Source organism: Gasterosteus aculeatus, chromosome 20 (genome assembly GCF_964276395.1).
Source record: "Gasterosteus aculeatus chromosome 20, fGasAcu3.hap1.1, whole genome shotgun sequence".
In the NCBI taxonomy this organism is placed as follows: Eukaryota; Metazoa; Chordata; class Actinopteri; order Perciformes; family Gasterosteidae; genus Gasterosteus; species Gasterosteus aculeatus.
Window position 1 is genome coordinate 584,146 of NC_135707.1, and position 25,561 is coordinate 609,706.

Genomic DNA, 25,561 nt, shown 5'->3' on the forward strand with positions numbered 1-25,561 from the left:
TAATAATATATGTATGTCACAATATGTACCTCTGAGATGTATTAGAATATCTCTGAGCTGTAGCTGTAGTACAATAAAAGTGCAAAATGTAAAGTATATATATTATGTTTATAAATTAGTGCTTGGCAACGATGAAATTGAACTGGATTAATTGCATTATTTTTTGTGGCAATTAGTTGCATTATGCACAAAATTCAATACCACGCTAAGGACCGTCCTACTGGATATGCGTGTTAAACGTATAATCAGCTTCACTGCTCTTTTGCGCGGAGTGGGTCATCGCCTTCAATCCGCCATCTGTGTCCAGTCTCATCGCGAGCGCCTCCGCGCAGCCTCCCTGCATCCGAGCGCGAGCATCAGTGCGCAGGAACAGAGGCAGAGAAGACGGGGGGACAGAAGAGACCGCGGAAAGACAGAGACAGAGACGGGACGCCATCGGGTCCCTGGAGCGGCGCCTCTCCCGGACCAGCGGCTTCTTCTCGGCCTCTCGGCCCTCTATGGGTGTGAGTGGGAGCGGCCGGTAGTCGGGCGGTGTCTCCTCCATCTCTGCGCTCTTCTTCCCGCTCCGTCCGGACAACAAAATGGCGGATGTCATCGAGCTCGGACCGGCCTACGGTGAGACCCGGGCCCGTTCGGTGTCCCGCGCCCCGCGGCTCGTCGTCGAGATAACGGCTTTCAGTCGGTCCCGGACGGTTTTATTTGGGTCAACGGGGAATCCAGCAGGTGTATCGGGCCTAAACGCCCCGTGTCGTCCTCATAATAATCTCCATTATTAACAAGCAGCCAAAGGGAACATTTAAAGACAAAATGGCGCTGGTGTTGGGAGAGAATTTAACCGGAGGAACGTGAGATCAAAGAGAATAACATCCATGACGTCACACAGGGCGGCTTCCTCTTGGGGGCCTCATCTGCGTGCGCGCGCGTGCCAGTCGGGGTGGTGTATCTGAGGTGACGTCATGTCTGAACGCGGCGTTGTTTTGAACCCGAGGTACCCGGATGCTACCATCAGGTAACAGAGTATTTGTACAGTGTACAAATACTCTGTTACTCGTGCCATCAAACTACATCAGCCAATGTACTCTTATACAGTACAAATACCGTGGTGTAAAAGTACTCCGTTAAATGTAGCCTACTAATACTATTGTGTACAAATACTGTTATACAGTTAATCTACAAATAATAAGTATTAATACTGTACAGTTACTCTCATACAGCAAGAGTACTAATGCCACAGGTTAAGTACTACAGACTGTAACAATATCTTGTCACAGTATCTATATTCAGACTATTATTACTGATAGATTGATGTACTTTAGTATTAATATATGATTATTTTTTATCCATTCATATATATACATGTATATATGGTGTGCGTGTGCGTGTGCGTGTGTGTGTGTGTGTGCGTGTTGCTAGGCAGCGAGCTGCTTTCAGCTGGTTCCCAAACATGACGTCATGGCTCGGGTCTCAATAGGAAGGAGGTGTCTCTCCGGTTGTGGTTCTTGGTCCCCTGCTCACGTTCTCCGTATGTAATGAACAGATCGCCGTGGTGTTTGAAACACGTTGCACGGAATCCAGAAACTAAGCTGCAAACGGATGATCAAATATTTTAAACCTCACTTCATTTCTTCCTTATTGTGAACCTTTAATGCGTCAGCTTCTATCAGGTGATTCATATCAACCTCATCACCTGGTTCCAAAACGCACGACTTAAACGCACTGAAATGAGGTTAAATGAATGAAGACTTAATGAGGGGAAGCTGCTCAGAACCCATTAAGAGCAAAGACAACTGTGGCATTAAGCACTTGTCACCTGGAGATGACTCAGCTGGAATCATCTCAGAGGGTTAAAGCCCTCAGACTGGCTCCATGTTCTAGATCTGTTCTAGATGTTCTATAACCCTGTTCTAGAAATATCAGATGTATTTAAATTGAACTCATATGAAGACGGACTCGCTCAAAGTGGAGGTGTGACCCACAGATGAATTGATTAAATGAGTCCTTGATTCAAGGTGATAATATGAGATCCTTTCGTCTGGTTATTGCTTATAGTTATTCTTTATTTATTACTTCCACTTTTCCTTTTTAGTAGCTTACTTATGTAGAATATTAATTCACTATCAACAGCTCGATTATTTGATTTGTGTGTTTATGAAATGCTTTAATTTTATTGGTTGAAATGACATCTAATGTTGGATGCTACACACTGTACGTGGCCTCCAACACAGAGGCTTCTCTTAAATTATTAGTCAACTTATGGTTGGTTCAAAGTGTGTGTGTGTGTGTGTGTGTGTGTGTGTGTGTGTGTGCGCGCGGATGAAGACAACAACACTGTACACAGCAAACAAAGAACCTCACTGGCCTCCGCTTGTGTCTGCTGCATTGTGGGAAATTGTTCATCTTATGTTATTCAAGATGAGTTAAACTTGATCTGCTGTTTCCACTGAAGATCCTCATAACGCAGATATCGCTTACGAGAACGAGTCCAACGTGACGGTAAACAAAGTAAATGTTTCATTGATGAAGCGAGACAGAGGACGACGTGATGATGATGATGACGTGATGATGATGACGTGATGATGATGATGACGTGATGATGATGATGACGTAATGACGTAATGATGACGTAATGATTGATGGGTGGCTGACTGGTGGTGTCGCTGTGTGTGTCTCAGCCATGTCTCCGGTCCTGGCGGGCTTCCTGGGAGCTGGGGTTCTGGTTCTGGTGGTGGTGGTTCTGGTTCTGCTCTGGTCCTTCTGTCAACGGCGTTACCTTCGCGTCTCTGGACGCTACAAGCTGCACGGCGACCGTTACTGCGACTCCGAAGACCCCCCTTACAAGTTCATCCACATGTTGAAGGGCATCAGCATTTACCCAGAATCCCTCAGCAGTAGCAAGAGGATCGTCCGAGGCATCCGGCGCGCGGACCGGTCCAAGCGTGACGGCGAGCGCGGCTTCCCAACAGCTGGCGCGGGGAGGGGCCTGGTGCTGGTGGACGCCGAGAACAACATCCTGGACGTCCCGGGTCAGCTCCAAATGAGTCATCTGGTCCCGCCCGCCGGGCCAGGCCCCGCCCACGGCGCAGGGCGGACGGAGCGGGCTCTGCCGGTCCGCGCCGACTACTGCTGCCTGGACAGCAGCTCGGCCGGCAGTAGCCAGACCAGCAGCAAGACGGCGTCCCCCTTCACCCCGGCCCCCTCAGAGCCGGAGCCCGACCCGAGTCTGGGCACCGTCAGCCTCACTGTCGACTACAACTTCCCCAAGAAGGCGCTGGTGGTGACCATCGTCGGCGCCCGGGGCCTCCCCGCCATGGATGAGCAGGCGGGCAGCTCGGACCCCTACGTGAAGATGACCATCCTGCCGGAGAAGAAGCACCGCGTCAAGACCCGCGTGCTGAGGAAGACCCTGGACCCCCTGTTCGACGAGACCTTCACCTTCTACGGCGTGGCCTACAGCTCGCTGCCCGAGCTCACCCTGCACTTCCTGGTCCTCAGCTTCGACCGCTTCGCTCGCGACGACGTCGTCGGCGAGGCCGTGGTGCCGCTGAAGGGCGTGGACCCGAGCACGGGCCGAGTCCACCTGAGCCAGCAGATCAGCAAGAGGAACATGCAGGTGAGCAGATGTCTTATTGGTTCTCTCCATCTAACTAAGGAGCCGCATGGAGCAACTGATCAATAACTCATCTCTCTAAAGATCAGAGGGCTCTGATATCAGATGTTCTCTCAGACCCTCCTGGACACACGTCTGTCCCTTCAAAATAAAAGTCTTGCTTCTGTGTGGAAGCAGAACCGTGAGTCTTTAGAGCAGAATAATATTCATGATGACTCTCATAAAAAAGAAGAAGAATAGATGAACACTGAGGGGATGTTATAGTATTATGTGGTGATACCACGTGGCCATGTGACCCGAGCGGAGCTCCGTGTGCTTGTGTCGTCAGTGTGAGACTCGTGGCGAGCTGCTGGCGTCTCTGTCCTACCAGCCGGTGTCTCATCGCCTCAGCGTGGTCGTCCTGAAGGCCCGACACCTCCCCAAGATGGACATCACCGGCCTGTCCGCGAGTGAGTCCCGACTCAACGTCCACAGACTTCAACATAAACACGCACAGAATACACCAATCACCTCACAGGGTAGTACAAAGACTACGTTTAATACCGCTGTACAAATATTCAGAATATTCTCTAATGTATTATCAATTTCAATATTAGTATTATTATGATGGAGTAGAAGTTTTTTCCTGTGATTCGATTAACATCTGAAGTTCTGTCCCTCCCAGCTGGTCCTGAAGGGGGCGCTGGAGGACAGATGATGGAGGGAAGACAATTACGGTCTTCATCCTCATAGATGACAAACAATTCCTTTAATAATGTTAACTGTCATTTTATTTAGTAGATTCCACACTAATCTTCTTTTGTTCTGGTTCCACATCTGTTTGAGATTTAATGGAGTTAAGAGTCCAGTATTTAAATGTCTGCAGACTAAAACACATCAGATGAGTGACATTTAATCATTAGAAGTGTATAATCTATTTCTGAATAAACATTGAGAAAGTTTTTTTTCTCCTGTCCAAAGCTCACACTGTTTCCTGAAGGAGATTCTTATTGTAAAAAGAATAATTAAAAACACGAACAGACGAAAGCTGCTTGTAATTTTTAAATAAATACCAACCAGCCTCAAAGCGTCACACTAAAATCCTAAAAACAAACATTTCTCAAGGTTCTATTGTTTTAGATGAAGCCATTAAAGCTACTAATTATATCACGACTATGCGGTGACTAAAGTTCTGTTCTTCCCCTCAGACCCGTACGTGAAGGTGAACGTCTTCTACGGACGCAAGCGCATCGCCAAGAAGAAGACGCATGTGAAGAAGTGCACGCTGAACCCCGTCTTCAACGAGTCCTTCATCTACGACATCCCGCCGGAGCTGCTGCCCGAGATCTCCGTGGAGTTCCTGGTGGTGGACTTCGACCGGACCACCAAGAACGAGGTGCTGGGCCGCCTGCTGCTGGGCCTCCACGGCCCCGCCCCCTCCGGCGCCTCCCACTGGAGGGAGGTCTGCGAAAACCCCCGCCGGCAGATCTCCAAATGGCACAGCCTGAGCGAGTACTGAGGGAGGAGCTAAAGACTCACACACACACGCACGCACGCACACACACACACCCCGTTCACACCTGGTGCTCACATGCGTCTCCGGCGATCTGATCCCACGTCAGCTCTTATGGTGGCAAAGAGACAAAGAAGTTGTGTCTGGTCCCTCGCAGACCTCCTCCGCCCGTTATGAACGCTTGACATCAGCCTGGGCCCGAGGGAATTACCCATGATTCATAGCAAGGGCAAACAAAGAGATGTGTGTTCAGCCCAGAGATCCACACGGAGATGTTAAGGATTAATAAATACAATAAAATCTAGAATCACCGATTTATTCAGCGAACATCTTGCCTTTTGAAATCAATTGTTATTCGACAAATGAGTCAAACGCAGTGATTGTACGTCACCGTGGTAACGCACCCTCACTAGTCTTATATAGCTGTAGAAGTTCAGGCGTCACGCGGTCAGATCCCCGAAGACTGGAGGGAACGCCGGGTGTGAACACCCCCCCCCCCCCCCCCCCAGAAGGAGCCGTGAGTCATCGATCAGACTGTGCTGAGTGTGTCGACGGGGGGAAGGAATGCTCAGATATTAAAAAAGAAAAGAAAAAAGAAGATTCCCCCTCTTGCTGTTGTTGTCATGCAGTTATGCATGTCTGTCCGAAGAGTAAACAAAAAAAGTCCAAATGAAGAACTGCTGACATCCCACTAAGTGATTGACAGGACCATGATGCAACATTTAAATGACTCACTAACACTGTGTAATATAATATATCCTAATATATCCAAGTATAAGTACTCCTCAGTAGGACCAGTTAAGTGACGTGTCCCACATGTTCCGGGGCGGCGGCAGCATGATCCCCGGTTCTCTCTCCTCAGTCCTGATCCTGGAGGATCCCTCAGCTTCATGTGGATTTACAAACGGTTCACGTCTCCTGACTGAAGACGACTGGAAAGATGCTGATAGAGCGGCCTGGAGCAGGACGAGAGACCTTGTAAAATACTTCATTTACTAAGTAGTCTCAGCAGGAAGCAGCTGTGGCGGCTGATTGAGACTCGTTATGATCAGGACTCGTTATGATCAGGACTCGTCATGACCTGGACTCCTTATGATCTGGACTCGTTATGACCTGGACTCGTTATGATCAGGACTCGTTATGATCAGGACTCGTTATGATCAGGAATCGTCATGACCTGGACTCCTTATGACCTGGACTCGTTATGATCAGGACTCGTTATGATCAGGAATCGTCATGACCTGGACCCCTTATGACCTGGACTCCTTATGACTTGGACTCCTTATGACCTGGACTCCTTATGACCTGTACTCCTTATGACCTGTACTCCTTATGACCTGGACTCGTTATGACTTGGACTCCTTATGACTTGGACTCCTTATGACCTGTACTCCTTATGACCTGGACTCCTTATGACCTGGACTCGTTATGACTTGGACTCCTTATGACTTGGACTCCTTATGACCTGGACTCGTTATGACTTGGACTCGTTATGACATGGACTCCTTATGACCTGGAATCATTACGATCTGAAATCATTACGATCTGGAATCGTCATGACTTGGACTCCTTATGACCTGTACTCGTTATGACTTGGACTCCTTATGACTTGGACTCGTTATGACTTGGACTCGTTATGACTTGGACTCCTTCTGACCTGGACTCGTTATGACTTGGACTCCTTATGACTTGGACTCCTTATGACCTGGACTCGTTATGAATTGGACTCGTTATGACCTGGACTCGTTATGACTTGGACTCCTTATGACTTGGACTCCTTCTGACCTGGACTCGTTATGAATTGGACTCCTTATGACCTGGACTCGTTATGACTTGGACTCGTTATGACTTGGACTCCTTCTGACCTGGACTCGTTATGACTTGGACTCCTTATGACTTGGACTCCTTCTGACCTGGACTCGTTATGAATTGGACTCCTTATGACATGGACTCGTTATGACTTGGACTCCTTATGACTTGGACTCCTTCTGACCTGGACTCGTTATGAATTGGACTCCTCATGACATGGACTCCTTATGACCTGGAATCATTACGATCTGGAATCATTACGATCTGGAATCGTCATGACTTGGACTCCTTATGACCTGGACTCATTATGACCTGGACTCGTTTTGACCTGGACTAAATATGGAGAATAACATAATATTGTTTTGATAACAGATTTAATATTCTTATCAAAAACAGCTTCCCCCCCACGTTAAAAGATCTCATCAGGACTTCCTGCTGCTTTACGCTCCAAAATACTTCCTCCCTTTTGCTGGCTACAGTGTCACTTCGTCAGACCGAGCGTTGCTTCTCTCGGTCTCCTCATCAAAAAATATAGCAAATATTGAAATTGGGGGCGTCGGCCGCCACAGCTCCGCCTCCACTTCCTGCCTCCGTCCCACCTCGTTCATCCTCTGACGGACCTCTAGAGATGCTCTCACTTTGCTCGGTGTGTTTTTATAAAGACCTGTAGATGTTTGTTAGGAGCTTTTTAATATCTCCGTCACACCGGAGTCGCTCCTCCTCGAGTTTGCTCGTCGGCAGACAGGAAGTGACCCGGAGACGGTTTCTTCTGAAGGGACAACAACGCTGTAGATTTGTACAGAGGTGAAGATGTTTCCTGTTTGGTGTGTTTGAGTTGTGAAACCTGGAGGAATGTTAATAAAAACTACAACGAGTCAAAGCATTGTTAGTAATATCATTTGAAGATTATATATTTAATACAGTGTTTATCCACTGCTCAAACCTTCAAAAAACATGTTTATGTACCCCACAGAGGCATCAGGGTACATGTACTGGAGGACAATTGTGAGGTACTTTTTACTGTCTCATCTCAGAGGTACTTATGGTTCTTCTTATCATACTATGACATTTACTTATATAAGTTATAAAGTACTTTTACGCCACGTTGTCCCCCTTAAGGCCGTACCCGCTGACCCCAGACCCCTCGGACTCGTCTCTGTGGCTTCTGGCATCAGAATCAAGACACAATGATGTCATCCCTTTAGGTCCAGGAAGCCTCACCTTCAAAGCGAGGTGAGGGTCATGTGACGCCGGCGTTGGGTAAGAAGTAGAAGCTTCTCTCTGGAGAACTGAAGGCCTCTGTGATGCGCCGTTCGTCAACTTTAGTTCCAAAGAAAACGCCGAATCCGGCGTGTCGCCGCTCGTTACAGCGTAACCCGAGAGCGTCGCGGTCACATGGAGGCCTCCCGCCCACACACAGCGCTCCTTTCATCACACCTCCGGCCCTCCCAACGAGTTCACGAGTCTCCCCTGAGAATCTGTCACGCCGGGGAGGAGAACAACTGGCAAGCTGTCGCAGGTTTTAACGTCTACTCGGAACCCGTGAGGATCTGATCCGGGGTCAGCTGGTAGAGGCCTCGCTGGCGTCAGGGGGCAGAGATCTGATCTGACAGCAGCCGCGGTTTCTCCTGGAAATACAGACTCTGATCAGATAAAGGATCCTAGACGCTGAGGGCGAGGTCATGGCGTCGCATTCATGGCCCATCAGAGGGCCTTTCGTCATCTCCTTTCAGTGTCTTTCAGTAAAGACAATCTGACTGATTTCTTCATATCTGTCTGATTTTAAGCTCCACCTCAATGTTCGTCATTTGTTTGTGTGTTGACACCTTGTTCTTGTTACTAGTTCAGAACTCTAACGGTGGAAATCTGTCCCAGAAATTAAATCTTAATGCGAGGGATGAAAATGAGTGAAACGCTAAGGACCTCTTTTGCTCCATCGCTGCTCTCTGATGACATGAAGACGTTCCATTGTGGCTTCCGTGCTTGAAGAGGCGTTCAAGGAGACCACGGACATCTGAGCCTCCCGAGCGGGAACTGTTCAGGTTCCTGGTTCTGTTCTTTTAACTCGGCACAGTGTGATTATGGTAAATATTAGGTAGTAATGTGACTGATCTTTTATGAGAAGAAGAGGACCAAGGATGGAACCCTGAGGAACTCCCCCTCCATTGTGAACATGATTCATCTGAAGAACGTTGAGCTACTGGCGTTAGCATGCAACTACCGTCAGTTCTAAAATCTCTAATGACGTTAGCATGCTAACCAGCTAGCCCAATAATAACAGTACGTCTACGGTCCGTAGATGGATGTTTTATTGGTTTGGATTTAGTGGTAGTGGGAGGAGTTTTCTTAGTCGACTGTAGACCTGGAATATGGTTTGAGGAATTGCATATGAAAATAATAAATATAAGTAGGTTGTGTGTGTCTCTGCTGAATGACTTCATTGAGTGTTTTATTAATTGATTGGTCGTCGACAAATCGAGCGGTTAATCGGGCATCGCCGGTGACATCACGGCGCTCTCGGCCAATCGGGTGGCTGATCTCAGGCGGACGAGCACCTCCCTTCGAGTCTTTATGAGCGGGTCACAGAGTCTGAGAGTCTTCATCTTCGTCATCACCCAGTTCAGCGCCGCCTCGACCCTTGAGCCTTTCTGATGGGGTAAGACCAGTTCTTCTTTAGTCAACACGGGTTTATAACTGGACCTCTTTTAGTTTTGTATTTGACTGTATTTTCTCTGATCATTTGATTGATAGATTCATCACCTGACAGATATTCAACATGTTTTCATAATCAAATAAACAAAACACATTATTATCAACTTGAAATGACGTCTGAACAAAAGATTTGAAATATTTAATTATTTTCTTAAGACATTATTTTAGAGATTTCTTTTTTTTGTCGTTGAAATTCATCCAAATCCCCCAAAAATGAAACAATCTTGAAAGCACTTTGTCCTCCGCCTGGTTTATAGGTGAATCCTGCGTAAAGGAGTTGATCCTTAACGCAGACTCTTCTCTACGTCACATCTGACAAGTCAATCAGCAGATTCAATTCTTCAATTCCTCCGTCTCAAATTGAATTGTTCAACTCTTTTTAGACGTTTCCTCTTTGGCGAGATGTTTTTTATCCACTCAATGCAGTATTTTGTCTTTCTACATTTACATTGAGTTATTGATATTATTGTGATGCGGTGAACACGGGGTCATGACACCGTCACCCGACGTAGCATTTATGATCCATCAGGTCACTTTAAACCCGGATGTTGAATATTAAATCTAATGATCCTTTGTGATTAAAGTTCATTGTGTTCAGTGTGTGTGTGTGTGTGTGTGTGTCTATGTGTTTGTGTCTCTGTGTGTGTGTGTCTGTGTGTGTGTGTCTCTATGTGTGTGTGTGTGTGTGTGTGTGTGTGTGTCTCTATGTGTGTGTGTGTCTCTATGTGTGTGTGTGTGTCTCTGTGTGTGTGTGTGTGTGTGTCTCTGTGTGTGTGTGTGTGTGTCTCTATGTGTGTGTGTTTGTCTCTGTGTGTGTGTGTGTGTCTCTATGTGTGTGTGTGTCTCTGTGTGTGTGTGTGTCTCTATGTGTGTGTGTGTGTGTGTGTGTGTGTGTGTGTGTGTGTGTGTGTGTCTCTATGTGTGTGTGTGTCTCTGTGTGTGTGTGTGTCTCTATGTGTGTGTGTGTGTGTGTGTGTGTCTGTGTGTGTGTGTGTGTCTCTATGTGTGTGTGTGTGTGTGTCTCTATGTGTGTGTGTGTGTGTGTGTGTGTGTGTGTCTCTATGTGTGTGTGTGTCTCTGTGTGTGTGTGTGTCTCTATGTGTGTGTGTGTGTCTCTGTGTGTGTGTGTGTGTCTCTCTATGTGTGTGTGTGTGTGTGTGTCTGTGTGTGTGTGTGTGTGTGTGTCTGTGTGTCTCTATGTGTGTGTGTGTGTGTCTGTGTGTGTCTCTGTGTGTGTGTGTTTGTGTGTGTGTCTCTATGTGTGTGTGTGTGTGTCTGTGTGTGTGTGTGTGTGTGTGTGTGTGTGTCTCTATATGTGTGTGTGTGTGTGTGTGTGTGTGTCTCTGTGTGTGTGTGTGTCTCTATGTGTGTGTGTGTGTGTGTGTGTCTGTCTGTCTCTGTGTGTGTGTGTGTGTCTCTATGTGTGTGTGTGTGTCTCTATGTGTGTGTGTGTGTCTCTGTGTGTGTGTCTCTGTGTGTGTGTGTGTGTGTCTCTATGTGTGTGTGTGTGTGTCTCTCTGTGTGTGTGTCTCTGTGTGTGTGTCTCTGTGTGTGTGTCTCTGTGTGTGTGTGTGTGTCTCTATGTGTGTGTGTGTGTGTGTCTCTGTGTGTGTGTGTGTGTGTGTGTGTGTTTCACAGCGGTCTCCAGGTCTCTGTGGTCTCTCTCTGTCAGCTGACTGCCTCATGTTCTCCTCACTGATCTCTGCTGTTTGTTTGCTCCTCAGATTTGGTGAAGGAGAAATGTCAGAACGTCATCATCACGAGGTGACTCCTCCCCCGTTTACACAACGCACACACAACATACACACACACACACACAGAATACACACAACACACACACTTACACTTTGAAACTATACAACAGTGTGCCGTTGTACTTTTACAGGGAGTACTTCTCCTCTGTGGTTGTAGTTTATCACAGTGAAGTATTGGTACTTTTACTGGGAATGTCTTTGAGTAGGAACCATGGGGACAGGAAGTGGGAGCTCATTGAGGGACGGACCAATCAATCACTTCCTGTGTTTCAGACCAGTGCCGTGCTGAGGGTGTCCAGTCTGCCGCTGGTCAGCTCGGCGCTGCAGTCCATGACCTCCGTGTACTCAGAGGTCAAAGGTCGCTACCCTCTGCTGAGCCTGATGGGCGGAGTCGCCGAGGTCGGCATGCGCAGCGTCTCCCAGGTTGCCATGACGAGGGCCACGCCCCTCCTCCAGAGTCTGGAGCCGCAGAGTATGTGTGTTTAAGTACTACTACTACTGAATGTATTACTGGTACTACACTGAGATACATATTGCTCTACATATGGCATACTACTAGTACTACTACTAGTACTCCTAATCCTTGTATATTCTGTGTTTTCAGTTGAAGTAGCCAACAGTTTCTTCCTCTTTGGTCTCGATCGTCTGGAGAAAAGCTTCCCGATTCTGAATCAATCGACGGAGGAGGTGACAACCAGTTATTGATGATCAGGATTGTATTGATTCGATGAGAAGGATTCATCATCTGATGGATTGCTGATCATGTGATCACGTCGGCAGGTGGTGGGCCACCTGAAGGACGCCTTCTTCCTGACGCTGGATGACGTGCAGCTGTGGGTGGTGGACGGACTGGACGGAGCTCTGGACCAGCTGGAGAGTCTCTCTGCGGCGGCTTCGAGCGCCGTGCGCCTGCTGCAGGACTCCCAGGCGGGCCAGGCCGCTGCGTGGGGGCTGGACGACGTGCTGACCCGCCTGGAGGACGCCAGCGCCTACTACCTGCCCCTCCCTCCCACGCTGCGTGAGTCTGGCCCTTCACAATAAGAGCTGCGTCTGGGGTCGGACCCGGTTCCACCGAGGAGGAGAATATGCAGATTCATTTGGTGTTAAAGAAAAAAGAGCCCCTCTACTGATGATGATGATGATGATGATGATGTGGATAATGGTGGTGATGGTGGTGATGGTGATGGTGGTGATGATGATGATGAAGATGGTGATGGGGATGATGATGAAGATGGTGATGGGGATGATGATGATGATGATGGTGATGGGGATGATGATGATGGTGATGGTGGTGATGGGGATGATGATGAAGATGGTGATAGGGATGATGGTGATGGTGATGATGATGGTGATGGGGATGGGGATGATGATGATGAAGATGGTGATGGGGATGGGGATGATGATGATGATGAAGATGGTGATGGGATGATGATGATGGTGATGGTGATAGGGATGATGATGATGGTGATGATGATGGTGATGGGGATGGGGATGATGATGATGAAGATGGTGATGGGGATGGGGATGATGATGATGATGAAGATGGTGATGGTGGTGATGATGATGATGAAGATGGGGATGGGGATGATGATGATGATGAAGATGGTGATGGGATGATGATGATGGTGATGGTGATGGTGATGGTGATGGGGATGATGATGATGATGATGATGAAGATGGTGATGGGCATGATGATGATGGTGATGGGGATGATGATGATGGTGATGGGGATGATGATGGTGATGGGGATGATGATGATGGTGATGGGGATGATGATGGTGGTGATGGGGATGATGATGATGATGATGATGATGGGGATGGGGATGATGATGGTGGTGATGGGGATGATGATGGTGATGGTGGTGATGGGGATGATGATGATGATGATGGTGATGATGGTGATGGTGGTGATGGGCATGATGATGATGGTGATGGGGATGATGATGGTGGTGATGGGGATGATGATGGTGATGGGGATGATGATGATGGTGATGGGGATGATGCTGGTGGTGATGGGGATGATGATGATGATGAAGATGGTGATGGGATGATGATGATGGTGATGATGATGGTGATGGTGATGGTGATGATGATGATGATGGGGATGATGGGGATGGGGATGATGATGGTGGTGATGGGGATGATGATGGTGATGGTGGTGATGGGGATGATGATGATGATGATGGTGATGGGGATGATGATGGTGATGGTGGTGATGGGGATGATGATGATGGTGATGATGGTGATGGGGATGATGATGGTGATGGTGGTGATGGTGGTGATGGGGATGATGATGATGATGATGAAGATGGTGATGGGCATGATGATGATGGTGATGGGGATGATGATGGTGGTGATGGGGATGATGATGGTGGTGATGGGGATGATGATGATGATGAAGATGGTGATGGGATGATGATGATGGTGATGATGATGGTGATGGTGATGGTGATGGTGATGATGATGGGGATGATGATGATGGTTATGATGGTGATGGGGATGATGATGGTGGTGATGGGGATGATGATGGTGGTGATGGGGATGATGATGGTGATGGTGGTGATGGGGATGATGATGATGATGATGGTGATGATGGTGATGGGGATGATGATGGTGATGGTGGTGATGGGGATGATGATGATGGTGATGATGGTGATGGGGATGATGATGGTGATGGTGGTGATGGGGATGATGATGATGATGATGATGGTGATGGGAATGATGATGGTGATGGTGGTGATGATGATGATGGTGATGGGGATGATGATGATGGCGATCCCCCAGGTCGCCAGTGGGAGATGAAGGTGCAGGAGTACGAGGATGAAGATGAGGATGAGCCCAGTGTGTGGACCAGGGTCCGGAGCCTCCTGCTGAACCTCAGCCTGCAGCTCTACCACCGTCTGATGAAGGTCAGGGAGCAGCTGCAGAGCGCCATAATGAGGCTGGGGGCCGGCGCTGACAAGGTGGGACAGACACCTCCTCGCTCATTCTCCTCCACCTCTCTTTTTTCTGCTCCTTCTTTTCCTCATTCTTCTTCTTTCGTTCTTCATTTCCTCCTTATCCACAATCCCTGTCTTTCTTCTCCTCGTCGATTACATAATGTTGATTCAATAATTTAATATTTTATTTTGGAATCCAAATGAAAACTGTTAGCTTGAGGCCAGGTTAGCTGCTAGCTGTGAAGTTCTGAACTTCGGATCAAGGGATGCTCCTACTAAGAGTCAACTGGCTTTTGAAATGGAATGTGAATGTGACCATCAACATTGGTTCACAGGATGCTCAATATGTAATACACTACATAACACATCTTAAATCATCACACTTCATCACATTTCAACCGCTGTTTAACTCAGTTAATATGATCCAAAATAAAAATATTTTCCCCGTAGTCCTACATCCTTTGCTCATAAACGGCCTGACAGGAAATGTTAGACGTCATTAGATTGGATGTTGTGGTTCTCGGGTCGGACCACATTCTGACCCATTCTGTCCCTTGCAGGTGGGTCTGGGTCGGATCCTGGAGCTGGCGGGTGAGTTGCTGCAGCAGCTGCAGCGCCTCCTGGTGGCACTGATGTACCGAGCGGAGGGTCTCCGGGAGCTGACCCTGGGCGGGGTCAGAGGTCAGGCTGCCAAGTTGACCGAGCTGCTGCCCGTCCAGCGAATCAGCGATCTGCCGGTTCAGATCCAGCAGCGAGTGGGAGATCTGCAGGAACTCGCAAAGATCTTGGTGCAGCTGGTGATCAACGCCACGCCGCTCTACGACCTGGTGAGACGCGACTTCTGATCCGGTTCCTGCTTCCTGCTACGGCCCTACTGACACCTGCTGCTGCCCTCACTATTCTTATTAATCACATCACTACTAATGCCATCATAAACCTACGTTACCCATTTAGCTTCTTTCTGAAGTCTCTGTGCTCTCCCTCCCCACAGGCTTCTGTGGATGGTGGTTCTATCTGATAGTGGTTCTATGTGATGATGATTCTATGTGATGGTGGTTCTATCTGATGGTGGTTCTATGTGATGATGGTTCTATCTGATGGTTGTTCTATGTGATGATGGTTCTATGTGATGGTGGTTCTATGTGATGGTGGTTAAATTTGATGGTGGTGACAGATGGTGGTGACATCTGATGATGGTTCTATGTGATGGTGGTTCTATCTGATGGTGGTTCTATGTGATGATGGTTCTATCTGATGGTGGTTCTATGTGATGATGGTTCTATCTGATGGTGGTTCTATCTGATGATGGTTCTATGTGATGGTGGTTCTATCTGATGGTGGTTCTATGTGATGATGGTTCTATCTGATGGTGGTTCTATCTGACGGTGGTTCTATGTGATGATGGTTCTATCTGATGGTGGTTCTATCTAACGGTGGTTCTATGTGATGGTGGTTAAATCTGATGTTGGTGACAGATGGTGGTTCTATCTGATGGTGGTTCTATGTGATGATGGTTCTATCTGATGGTGGTTCTATCTGACGGTGGTTCTATGTGATGATGGTTCTATCTGATGGTGGTTGTATCTGATGGTGGTTCTATGTGATGGTTATTACATCGGATGATGGTTCTATATGTTGATGGTTTTATATGATCATAACAAGTAATGGTGTGGTTAGTATTAAAGTGATTAATGTTATTAATGTTAGAAGCAAGTCTCAGCGAGATCCGGGTCCAGATAGAACCCCGATCTACAGAAACCTGATGAGCGTATCATTCACAGTGCTAAACTAGGCTAATCCTCTCTTTTCCAAACTAAGCCAACGCTCTCTGTGCTAAGCTAGGCTAACGCTCTCTGTGCTTAGCTAGGCTAACGCTCTCTATGATAAGATAGGCTAATCCTCTCTGTTCTAAACTAAGCCAACGCTTTCTGTGCTAAGCTACGCCAACGCTCTCTGCGCTAAGCTAGGCTAACACTCAGTTCTAAGCGAAGCTAACGCTCTCTGTGCTTAGCTAGGCTAACGCTGTCTATGGTAAGCTAGGCCAAAGCCCCGCTTTGACACCCGTCTTTCTTTCAGCTGCAGCAGCCGTCAGCGCAGGAGGTGGAGGACTTCCTGAACCAGGAGGAGGCGGCGGCCGACAGCTCGTCCCGCCGCGGCTCGGCCAGCAGCTTGTTCCTGAAGGCCATGGACGGGCGCCCGCGCCGCCGTCGCAGCCTCTACTCGCGCGCCACGCGCAGCCCTCAGAGCCCTGACCCGCCCAACGGCCGCCGGCGCTCCAGCCTGAAGGACCTGCCGGGGGGGGAGGACCTCCTCAAGTCGCCCCAGGACGGCGTGGTCCACCGCCGGCCCTCCGCCAGCGAGCTTCTCCTCGCGCCCCTCAAACAGTTTGTGGCCCAGAGCCAGAAGGCTTTCGAGTACCTGAGCCCCAACTCGCTGGACCACACCAGTGAGGAGGCGGCGCACCCCGCGGGGGAGGTCGAGTGCTAGACCGCCCCCCACCGCCACCAGAGTGGTCGGTGCGCTCGGCAGGTTATTATTTTACATTGAAAGTCTCTCCGTCCTTAACCTTTCAGTTGCATTTCAACTGCCATGTGCGGAAAAAAGGGCGCACCACTGATATGATGGGATGAGAGAAGGAAGAGAGACATCCAGTTTCTGCTCCTTTTCCTTCTCGTTCTTCTTCTTCCATCTTCTTCTCCTCCTGATCCTGCTCCTCCACCTACACTTCCTGCTCCTCTTCCTTCTTCTCCTCTTTCCTCTTCTTCTTTCTATCAGCTTTTTCTCCTACAATAGAACAAGTATGAATTCTAATATATACTAATATTTATAATGTGACAAACATCTGTTTGTTCTTCCATATAAATAATCAAGTGTCTGTATGTGTTTCAATAAAGCTTTTGGACTCTACACCGTATTTAACAAACAAACTTCATAAACATCCGGGTCATTTTCAAAACACATATTAAAAACGTTATAATGTATTTACTTAATATAATATTTGACTGTAAATGTTTCTTACACAAAATAGAAACAAAAATGAATAAAGTTACTAAAAATACAAAATGTCAATACGTTTTTTTCCCTCCGTCACATGACTTCGTTATTACATCGTTATTGTGACATGAGAATAGTCATTATATCGTTATCGTGACATGAGACCAGTTATTATATTCTTATCGTGACATGAGACTAGTCATTATAGTCTTATCGTGACATGAGACTAGTCATTATATTCTTATCGTGACATGAGACTAGTCATTATAGTCTTATCGTGACATGAGACTAGTCATTATATTCTTATCGTGACATGAGACTAGTCATTATATTCTTATCGTGACATGAGACTAGTCATTATATTGTTATCGTGACATGAGACTAGTCATTATATTCTTATCGTGACATGAGACTAGTCATTATATTGTTATCGTGACATGAGACTAGTCATTATATTCTTATTGTGACATGAGACTAGTCATTATATTGAAATTGTGACATGAGACTAGTCATTATATTCTTATTGTGACATGAGACTAGTCATTATATTGTTATCGTGACATGAGACTAGTCATTATATTCTTATTGTGACATGAGACTAGTCATTATATTCTTATCGTGACATGAGACTAGTCATTATATTGTTATCCTGACATGATACTAGTCATTATATTGTTATCGTGACATGAGACTAGTCATTATATTGTTATCGTGACATGAGACTAGTCATTATATTCTTATTGTGACATGAGACTAGTCATTATATTGACATTGTGACATGAGACTAGTCATTATATTGTTATTGTGACATGAGACTAGTCATTATATTGTTATCGTGACATGAGACTAGTCATATTGACATTGTGACATGAGACTAGTCATTATATTGTTATTGTGACATGAGACTAGTCATTATATTGTTATCGTGACATGAGACTAGTCATTATATTGTTATCGTGACATGAGACTAGTCATTATATTGTTATCGTGACATGAGACTAGTCATTATATTCTTATTGTGACATGAGACTAGTCATTATATTGTTATCGTGACATGAGACTAGTCATTATATTCTTATTGTGACATGAGACTAGTCATTATATTGTTATCGTGACATGAGACTAGTCATTATATTCTTATTGTGACATGAGACTAGTCATTATATTGACATTGTGACATGAGACTAGTCATTATATTGTTATTGTGACATGAGACTAGTCATTATATTGTTATCGTGACATGCGACTAGTCATTATATTGACATTGTGACATGAGACTAGTCATTATATTGTTATTGTGACATGAGACTAGTCATTATATTCTTATTGTGACATGAGACTAGTCATTATATTGTTATCGTGAAATGAGATTGAAAATGTTAGCATAACATTTAGCAGCCACTGTTTGTATGACATAACTCGTGTTTTGGTGTTGTTTGGTTTAAGTGTTAAAAACCCTTTGATTGATACATTTATTGGATAATTGATTCTCGCTGGATGTCGGGTCCAACAGGGGGATCGTGTTAGTCCTGGCGGTACCCTCGGCTGCAGAAACAACAGATTATTGAACTGTTGGCCGACTCACATGCAGTGCAGTCGATCGCCAACAGCGTCACTGCTTCGGTTTGGAGAGGCCTCAAACGCCTCACAAACCACAACCCCAAACCCCCCACTCCATGAATGACCTCCGCCTGCAGACGAGCTGAATGAGTTCTACTGCAGATTTGATAGACAATGTCCTGACTCCGTCCCCCACAGCTCCACCAACCTGTCCCAGTCCCCCAGATATGAGTCTATAAAAAGGTTATTGACAAGATGTTTTTATATGATATGTGATAACAGTATCAATTCCTGTTACTGTGAAATATTAATACTTCCTGTTGGTAGGTAAATGATTATTATTGTAGGAATACTGTTGATTAAACCTCTTAAGTGCTTCAGAACATGAATATTAAATATAAATAACATCACCAGGTGTTTTGTATCAGAAGAGAATAGTTTTATTAGTGACAAGAACGAATGTTAAAGGAGCAACATTACATAACCACGATTATACAAATCCAAGAACTAGGTTTATTAGTGAAAAACAAACATGAATTAGTATCACATATTTATAATTCAACTTCAACTTTAACAGGTTAACATGTAATCTGAATTAAACTTGTTTGAATCTGGGTACGGAGGTCCAAAATATCAAAACATCAATAGATGAAGAATAAATGTCTGAGAAATAAGTGACATGAAATAATTTGACCACAAACTAACTTTCACATTTTTCAAGGAATTTGATTTGTAAACACTAATACATGTATTCCTTTTTTTAGATTAATGCCAATAAATTTACCCACATTATTTATTCATTTTCTGTACTATTTTTATAGAATTTCTTTTCCAGTTTTGTGGAAATTAATTCAATTCTACATAATTCATTCTGTTAATTTATTTTGGTGCATGTGATGGTGGTTTCCATTCCCTTATCATAATTTCTATCCACCTAGTTCATCACGTTTAGTCGTTTTGTCTAAATATATTTTCGAAGTTATGTATTATTTTTTTAATTGTTGTCTTTTGTGGAGTTTTAATTAAAACATGCATTTCCAAGTTTTTGTTTTGCATGTTTTTGATGTATTTATCTAATTACCTTAATTATTTAGCGTTGTTCACATTTATTTCAGTTTCCAGTTCCTTTATCTTCCGCTAATTAATGATTATGCTCGATGATTAATGAATTTATTATATGTTTTTTTTCTTTGATCATCATGGTGAAACTCTTCTTTCTCGGCACCGTCCTGTCCCACGATCCTCCTGCCGCCCCCCGTTGATCAGCCCGGTGATGCAGCTTCTTACAGGTGTGTTCGTGTCCCAGGTGGTCTCGGTTGTATCTGGAATGCAGGTTGATGTAGGTGTGTCCGTCAGGTGGTCCCAGATGTGATGCAGGTACAAACAATCTCAGGTGGGTTTCAGGGGAAGTCCGGTGGTCGTAGGTTTCAGTAAGGTGGTCTCAGGTGGTCTCGGGTTTCACATCAAGTAGCAGCCACAGCTGATGTTCTTCTCTTTGTGGGAGGAGGCAAACTGCTGGACTGCCTGTTTGTTGATCAGAGTCCAAAAGTTCTCAAAGGAGATGCTCTGACCATCTTTGACCCCCATCTGGTCCAGAACCAGACCCAGACCCTCCTCGGTCTCCACTTGCTGCAAAAAGGAAACAGGAAGTGAGTCACCACCGCGCCACATGGAAACAGCTACCAGAACAAAGATACTGATGTTGGACAGGAAGCACTTAAAGAAACACTGAAGTAGAAAATAACGGGAAGCATGGAAGTATAAAGTACACGATATTATAGTATCGTATTATATCATAGAATATTAAATTAGACTGTATGTACGATGATAAACTAAACAAATAAATGACTCATTGTGATGCATGAGAGGAGTCGTCAGTGGAGGATAAACCCCCCAGCAGCATGACGGCTGGATAACTGGCCGAGTCAGAGGGAGAAATGTTACGTTATCTTTATTTCTACCAGAATAAACTACTTTCTTCTGTTATTTCTCTTCTTGCTGGAATCAAGTTGACCTTTTGCTGAAAGACTCATCACAAGACCTTTAGTGGGAAACCACTGCTTGTCGTCTTGATTTGTGCCGCCACGCCTTCATACCATGTTACGTAATAGTTTTTACATTTATTACGGTGTATTACATCCAGATGTTATATTATAGTGTAACCAAAAACACATGAAAACCAAAAATGTATTCCAAGAAATACCTAATGTTATATATGTAAATGTATACATATATATGAATATACATATATAACGTAGATAAGATGTATAATCCATAACGTATTTATTATTGATCGACCTTGGCGAACCCCGGCAGCTGCTTGACGATCATGTTCTGGAACTGAGAGGCGTTCAGGGTCGGTCCGTCGTCTGCAGCTCCGTGAAACTCAGAGACCAGCGTGTTGATGGCCAGCTCCAGATCTGAGTACTGACACAAGAACACCCCACAGACGGCGTTATGATCAGTGATCAATAATCACTAATCAGTCACAGGAGACAGACTCAAGTCTTCAGGATCTTCCGTTTTTAGACTCATGAATCAACTTTACAAGTACTTCAGTAAAAGTACTGATACCAGTGTGTACAGAAAGTACTCAAGGTAGGTAAATGTACCCACACTGCAGAATGCTTTCCATCAGATCTGTAGATTCTGTGGACGTTGAGCTGAGCCGTCAAAGTAAATTGTCCACTTGGACGACAGAGTTGACTGGAAGTGTCAACGAGAGGAACAACAAAACTGTGTCTCCAAAAGAAACGTTCCAATGCAACATTACAAAAGTAACTACTTGACGATTAAAAGAAACACATCAGTTTGCTCCAAGAATAACAAAAGACAACATATGAGGTCTTTGACCAATTACTCCTTCATCTACCATGAGACATGGGACTCAGGAGACATGAGGCTTTGGAGACATGGGACTCAGGAGACATGAGGCTTTGGAGACATGGGAGTCAGGAGACATGAGGCTTTGGAGACATGAGGCTTTGGAGACATGGGAGTCAGGAGACATGAGGCTTTGGAGACATGGGACTCAGGAGACATGAGGCTTTGGAGACATGGGAGTCAGGAGACATGAGGCTTTGGAGACATGAGGCTTTGGAGACATGGGAGTCAGGAGACATGAGGCTTTGGAGACATGGGAGTCAGGAGACATGAGGCTTTGGAGACATGGGAGTCAGGAGACATGAGGCTTTGGAGACATGAGGCTTTGGAGACATGGGAGTCAGGAGACATGAGGCTTTGGAGACATGGGAGTCAGGAGACATGAGGCTTTGGAGACATGAGGCTTTGCAGCGGAATGCGGAGGCCTCTGAGGACTCGCTGCTGTTGTGAAACAGGGCGGCGGCTGGTCGCTCAGGAATCTGCTGATCTCAGACCAGCGTTCTGTCTCACACACATTCCTTTCTTTTTGTCTTTCAACAACAGAAGAGCCTGCGGTCATATTATACGTCTCCTGCGACAGAAACCTCTGATTTCCGAACGAACATCAAACGCATCGCAGAAACATGAATGAAGAACCGCCGAGTGGAAGTGAAGGAATCCAACGGCGCCTTTATTCAACCACACACATTATTATTAGATAGATAGTTTCTACTGAAAACACTTCCAGGTGAGTTTTTACGAAGTTCTGATCGTTACCGTCTGTTGGAAAACAGTAGCTATTGAGAAACCGTTAATGTGATGCTCACTGCTTTTATATTATGTCATTCCGACATTCTGCTCCAGCGATTTAAGCCAAACTTCCAAGAATCGTTGAGAAATGATTGGTTGATTTCCCACAAATTAATGCCATATGCTTCCCGCCTCCAGGAAGAAGAAATATCACAAAGGTTACGATGGTCACACAACGTTGTTATTTAGTATTGTACTTCGGTAACGGCCCGTCCGTAGTTATTTAACTCAAAATATAGTTAAAGTACACAAAATAGTATGTACTATATTATTGTGTAAGAATTAAGTAGTTTTATTAATATTTAGTAGATCAGATAAACGGATCAAATATTTGTTTCCGGTCTTTATTTATTCACTGTTGCCTGGCAACGCCACTAAATACATGTTCCCAAGTCATCCTTTAACATTATGGTGCGTTCATTGTAAGTGGGACATTTAAGAACCAATGTAAAAGCATTTGTATCATAAAATCTCTGTGCGACGTCGACTTTATGGGCGTGGCCAAGGGTCAAACGAGGCAAAGAATTGTCAAAGAAAAGGTCATTTACATGAACATTAATGAATGTGAAATCTTACTGAAGTCAAGTTGTCTTGTTTCACCTTTCAAAATAAAAGCATCCTTTTTTTGTTCTGTTGGAATTCCTGTTTGTTTGCTGAAGGTGTCGACTGGTTTGGGACCAGTCTTTGCTTTGATCTGTGACCAGTAACGTGTATTTGTACAGGTACATTGATACTTTTACTCCAGTAAACGTTGATATAATAATAATAAATATAATATAATAGTTTACATTTACATATTTCACTAACTCCGAGCCGTTGTGTCACAGTGCTTCTGCTCCGTGTACTTGAACGCACCACGCGGTTTTCTAGCGAGCCGATCGACTGAGATGAACTTTATCGGCAGGTCGCGTGTCAATCACGTCACCATGGAAACCCGAATAGAAACTCGCCGAACTTACCGTGGTCGCCATCTGCGCAGGTTCGCTGCCTCAACGGAAAGAAGAAGCCACGAAAAGTCCCGAGAAGCGAAGCGGAGCCGCGGAGGGATCCGCCCAGTTCACGCCCCGCCCACTGGGCGCTGACCAGCGCGACCAGTCTGCTGCTGGTTTCATCAACATTAATTCTACTACATATAAGTACGTGACTTTAGAGAACCTCTTACTGTACATTTGACTACATCTTCATTTAATGTCTTTACTTACAGATTCCTATTATAAATAAATGTATAATTACCTAAATGATGACGTACTATAGATGATATGAAGTCATAAATAAACGACATACATCACTTATTATAAGAACTATTTATCTGTATAATGGGTACTTTAAGTTGTGAAATGTGAAGGCGGGACTTGTGTATTAGTACACTAAAGATAAGAGCTGACAGCAGCAGGAAGTCAGACTCACCTGTCATCAGTGTGATTCACAGGTAAAACAGCAGAGCATGATGGGAAAGCAGGCAGCTTTAGAGGTAAAACATCAATCAAACGACCTGAGACACTAAACGTATTCAAATGTAGTTTTGTTTGGTATTTGCATGTTCATAAATACTGTGTGCTTCATATATTCGTTCAGCCAGCAGTGTCCAATTTTACATATTTCATCTGAAGCTTAAATGTTCTTCCTGAGACGTTAGAAGGACACTGAGCTCCAGAGAGCGCAGGGGGCGGAGCTACGTCCTCTCTGTCTTCATGGCGTGAATGAAACTAATCAATCCATGCTTCCATAACTTTAATTGCATCGTAACAGGGGTCCTGGAGAGTCCTGGAGGGTCCTAGAGAGTCCTGGAGGGTCCTGGAGGGTCCTGGGGGGTCCTGGAGAGTCCTAGAGAGTCCTGGAGGGTCCTGGGGGGTCCGGGGGGGTCCTGCAGTCAGTCCGGTGCGTGCACGAGGACGGACTGCAGGCTCGGGTCCTGCGGGCTGCTCCGTCGAGAGGAGGCGGAGTGGAAGGAGTCGTCGCTGTCGTCCGACCCGGGTCGGTCCTGGTACGTCATGTCTGCTTCACTGACAGCAGCCGGGGTGGGACAAACAGACGCTCTACAGGTCAAACTCCCCATCAGCTGCAGGGGCGACCCTGCAAACACGTGGTGGTGTGTCTGTGTGTGTCAGATAATCAATACTTCCTGTAGTTCACCTCAGCTGGGAGTCGGAGTCTATGATGTCACTTCCTCCTGCTCCTGAGTTCAGCTGCTCGTCGTCACTGGAGTCGCTGAGAGAAGTAACACTGATCAGCGATCAGCTTTATTGATTAACTCTTAAATGTGTCATAAGCAGAGGTTTGTATTGTAAGTACTTACAGCTGACATGGTAATCAATCAGTCAGTGTTGTTTGTGCATTAATATGATCAATACATCAGTTACACATCGACCGCTGTAGAAACTCACAGCTCCTCTTCGCCTTCTTCACCGGAGGTCAGAGGTCGCGTGCAGACGGCACACGTGCTCTCCAGACTCAGGAAACATGGCCGACAGAACAGGCCTGCAGCCGCAGGGCAGGAAGTGGAAAATGACCTCGCAGAACAAGTGACCATCACTTCCTGTCGTATGTTCACATTTAACCGTTTAACGTAACAACGCAACGTCCCGATACAAAGTAACACATGGAGACACACACAAACCCACACCCCCTCAGCACACACTCGCGCACACACACAGACACTCCCTCAGCACACACGCCTGGAGGCAGAATTTCACAATAAAAGCTCTGTCCAGGAGAAAGAAGAGCTCTCCACTTGATTGGTCCGTGGTGACGTGATCAGTAGGTGATGCAATGACTACCTGCACACCGCGGGACGTCACAGGCGACCACGTCGTCCCCTCTCACCGTCTCCCCGCAGGACAGACAGCTGAGCGCCGGACGAGCCAGTAGATGAGACAGGTGAGCCCCTCCAGGTAACCTGGGACACACCTCTTCACGATTACCCATAATGCTTTTAAAGGGTCGGGAGGTTAAACGTTATAATTCATCTCTAATGTTGATTCCATATTCATGTGAAAACATCAACTTACATTAACGAGACGTT

The 25,561-nt window shown here is 45.8% G+C and overlaps 4 protein-coding genes across 4 annotated transcripts in view; 2 read left to right on the top strand and 2 right to left on the bottom strand.

Annotated features, from left to right (window-relative positions):
- Positions 1-199: 199 nt before the first annotated feature.
- syt11b (synaptotagmin XIb) lies at positions 200-7,788 on the top strand. The gene is made up of 4 exons (XM_040166086.2): positions 200-615; positions 2,673-3,610; positions 3,936-4,056; positions 4,795-7,788. Exons 1-4 carry the CDS (start codon positions 582-584, stop codon positions 5,103-5,105), a joined length of 1,404 nt encoding a protein of 467 aa, XP_040022020.1. The 5' UTR covers positions 200-581; the 3' UTR covers positions 5,106-7,788.
- Positions 7,789-9,450: 1,662 nt separating this feature from the next.
- Positions 9,451-17,376, top strand: plin6 (perilipin 6). The gene is made up of 8 exons (XM_078094261.1): positions 9,451-9,564; positions 11,345-11,384; positions 11,648-11,846; positions 11,979-12,061; positions 12,155-12,392; positions 14,159-14,337; positions 14,874-15,140; positions 16,390-17,376. Exons 1-8 carry the CDS (start codon positions 9,560-9,562, stop codon positions 16,798-16,800), a joined length of 1,422 nt encoding a protein of 473 aa, XP_077950387.1. The 5' UTR covers positions 9,451-9,559; the 3' UTR covers positions 16,801-17,376.
- A 1,908-nt stretch (positions 17,377-19,284) lies between these two features.
- s100v1 (S100 calcium binding protein V1) lies at positions 19,285-23,871 on the bottom strand. The gene is made up of 3 exons (XM_040169517.2): positions 23,499-23,871; positions 21,166-21,294; positions 19,285-20,496 (listed from the first exon to the last, which is right to left on the bottom strand). The coding sequence occupies exons 1-3, from the start codon at positions 23,508-23,510 to the stop codon at positions 20,326-20,328; spliced, it is 312 nt and encodes a 103-aa protein (XP_040025451.1). The 5' UTR covers positions 23,511-23,871; the 3' UTR covers positions 19,285-20,325.
- Positions 23,872-24,253: 382 nt separating this feature from the next.
- The window catches only part of dcst2 (DC-STAMP domain containing 2), a 9,288-nt gene continuing 7,980 nt past the window's right edge, over positions 24,254-25,561 (bottom strand). The window contains exons 13-16 of the mRNA XM_078094141.1: positions 25,317-25,435; positions 24,924-25,017; positions 24,673-24,747; positions 24,254-24,542 (exon numbers count right to left, since the gene is read on the bottom strand). Coding sequence (XP_077950267.1) covers positions 24,410-24,542; positions 24,673-24,747; positions 24,924-25,017; positions 25,317-25,435 — 421 coding nt within the window. The 3' untranslated portion in view covers positions 24,254-24,409. The remainder of the gene's footprint in view (positions 24,543-24,672; positions 24,748-24,923; positions 25,018-25,316; positions 25,436-25,561) is intronic.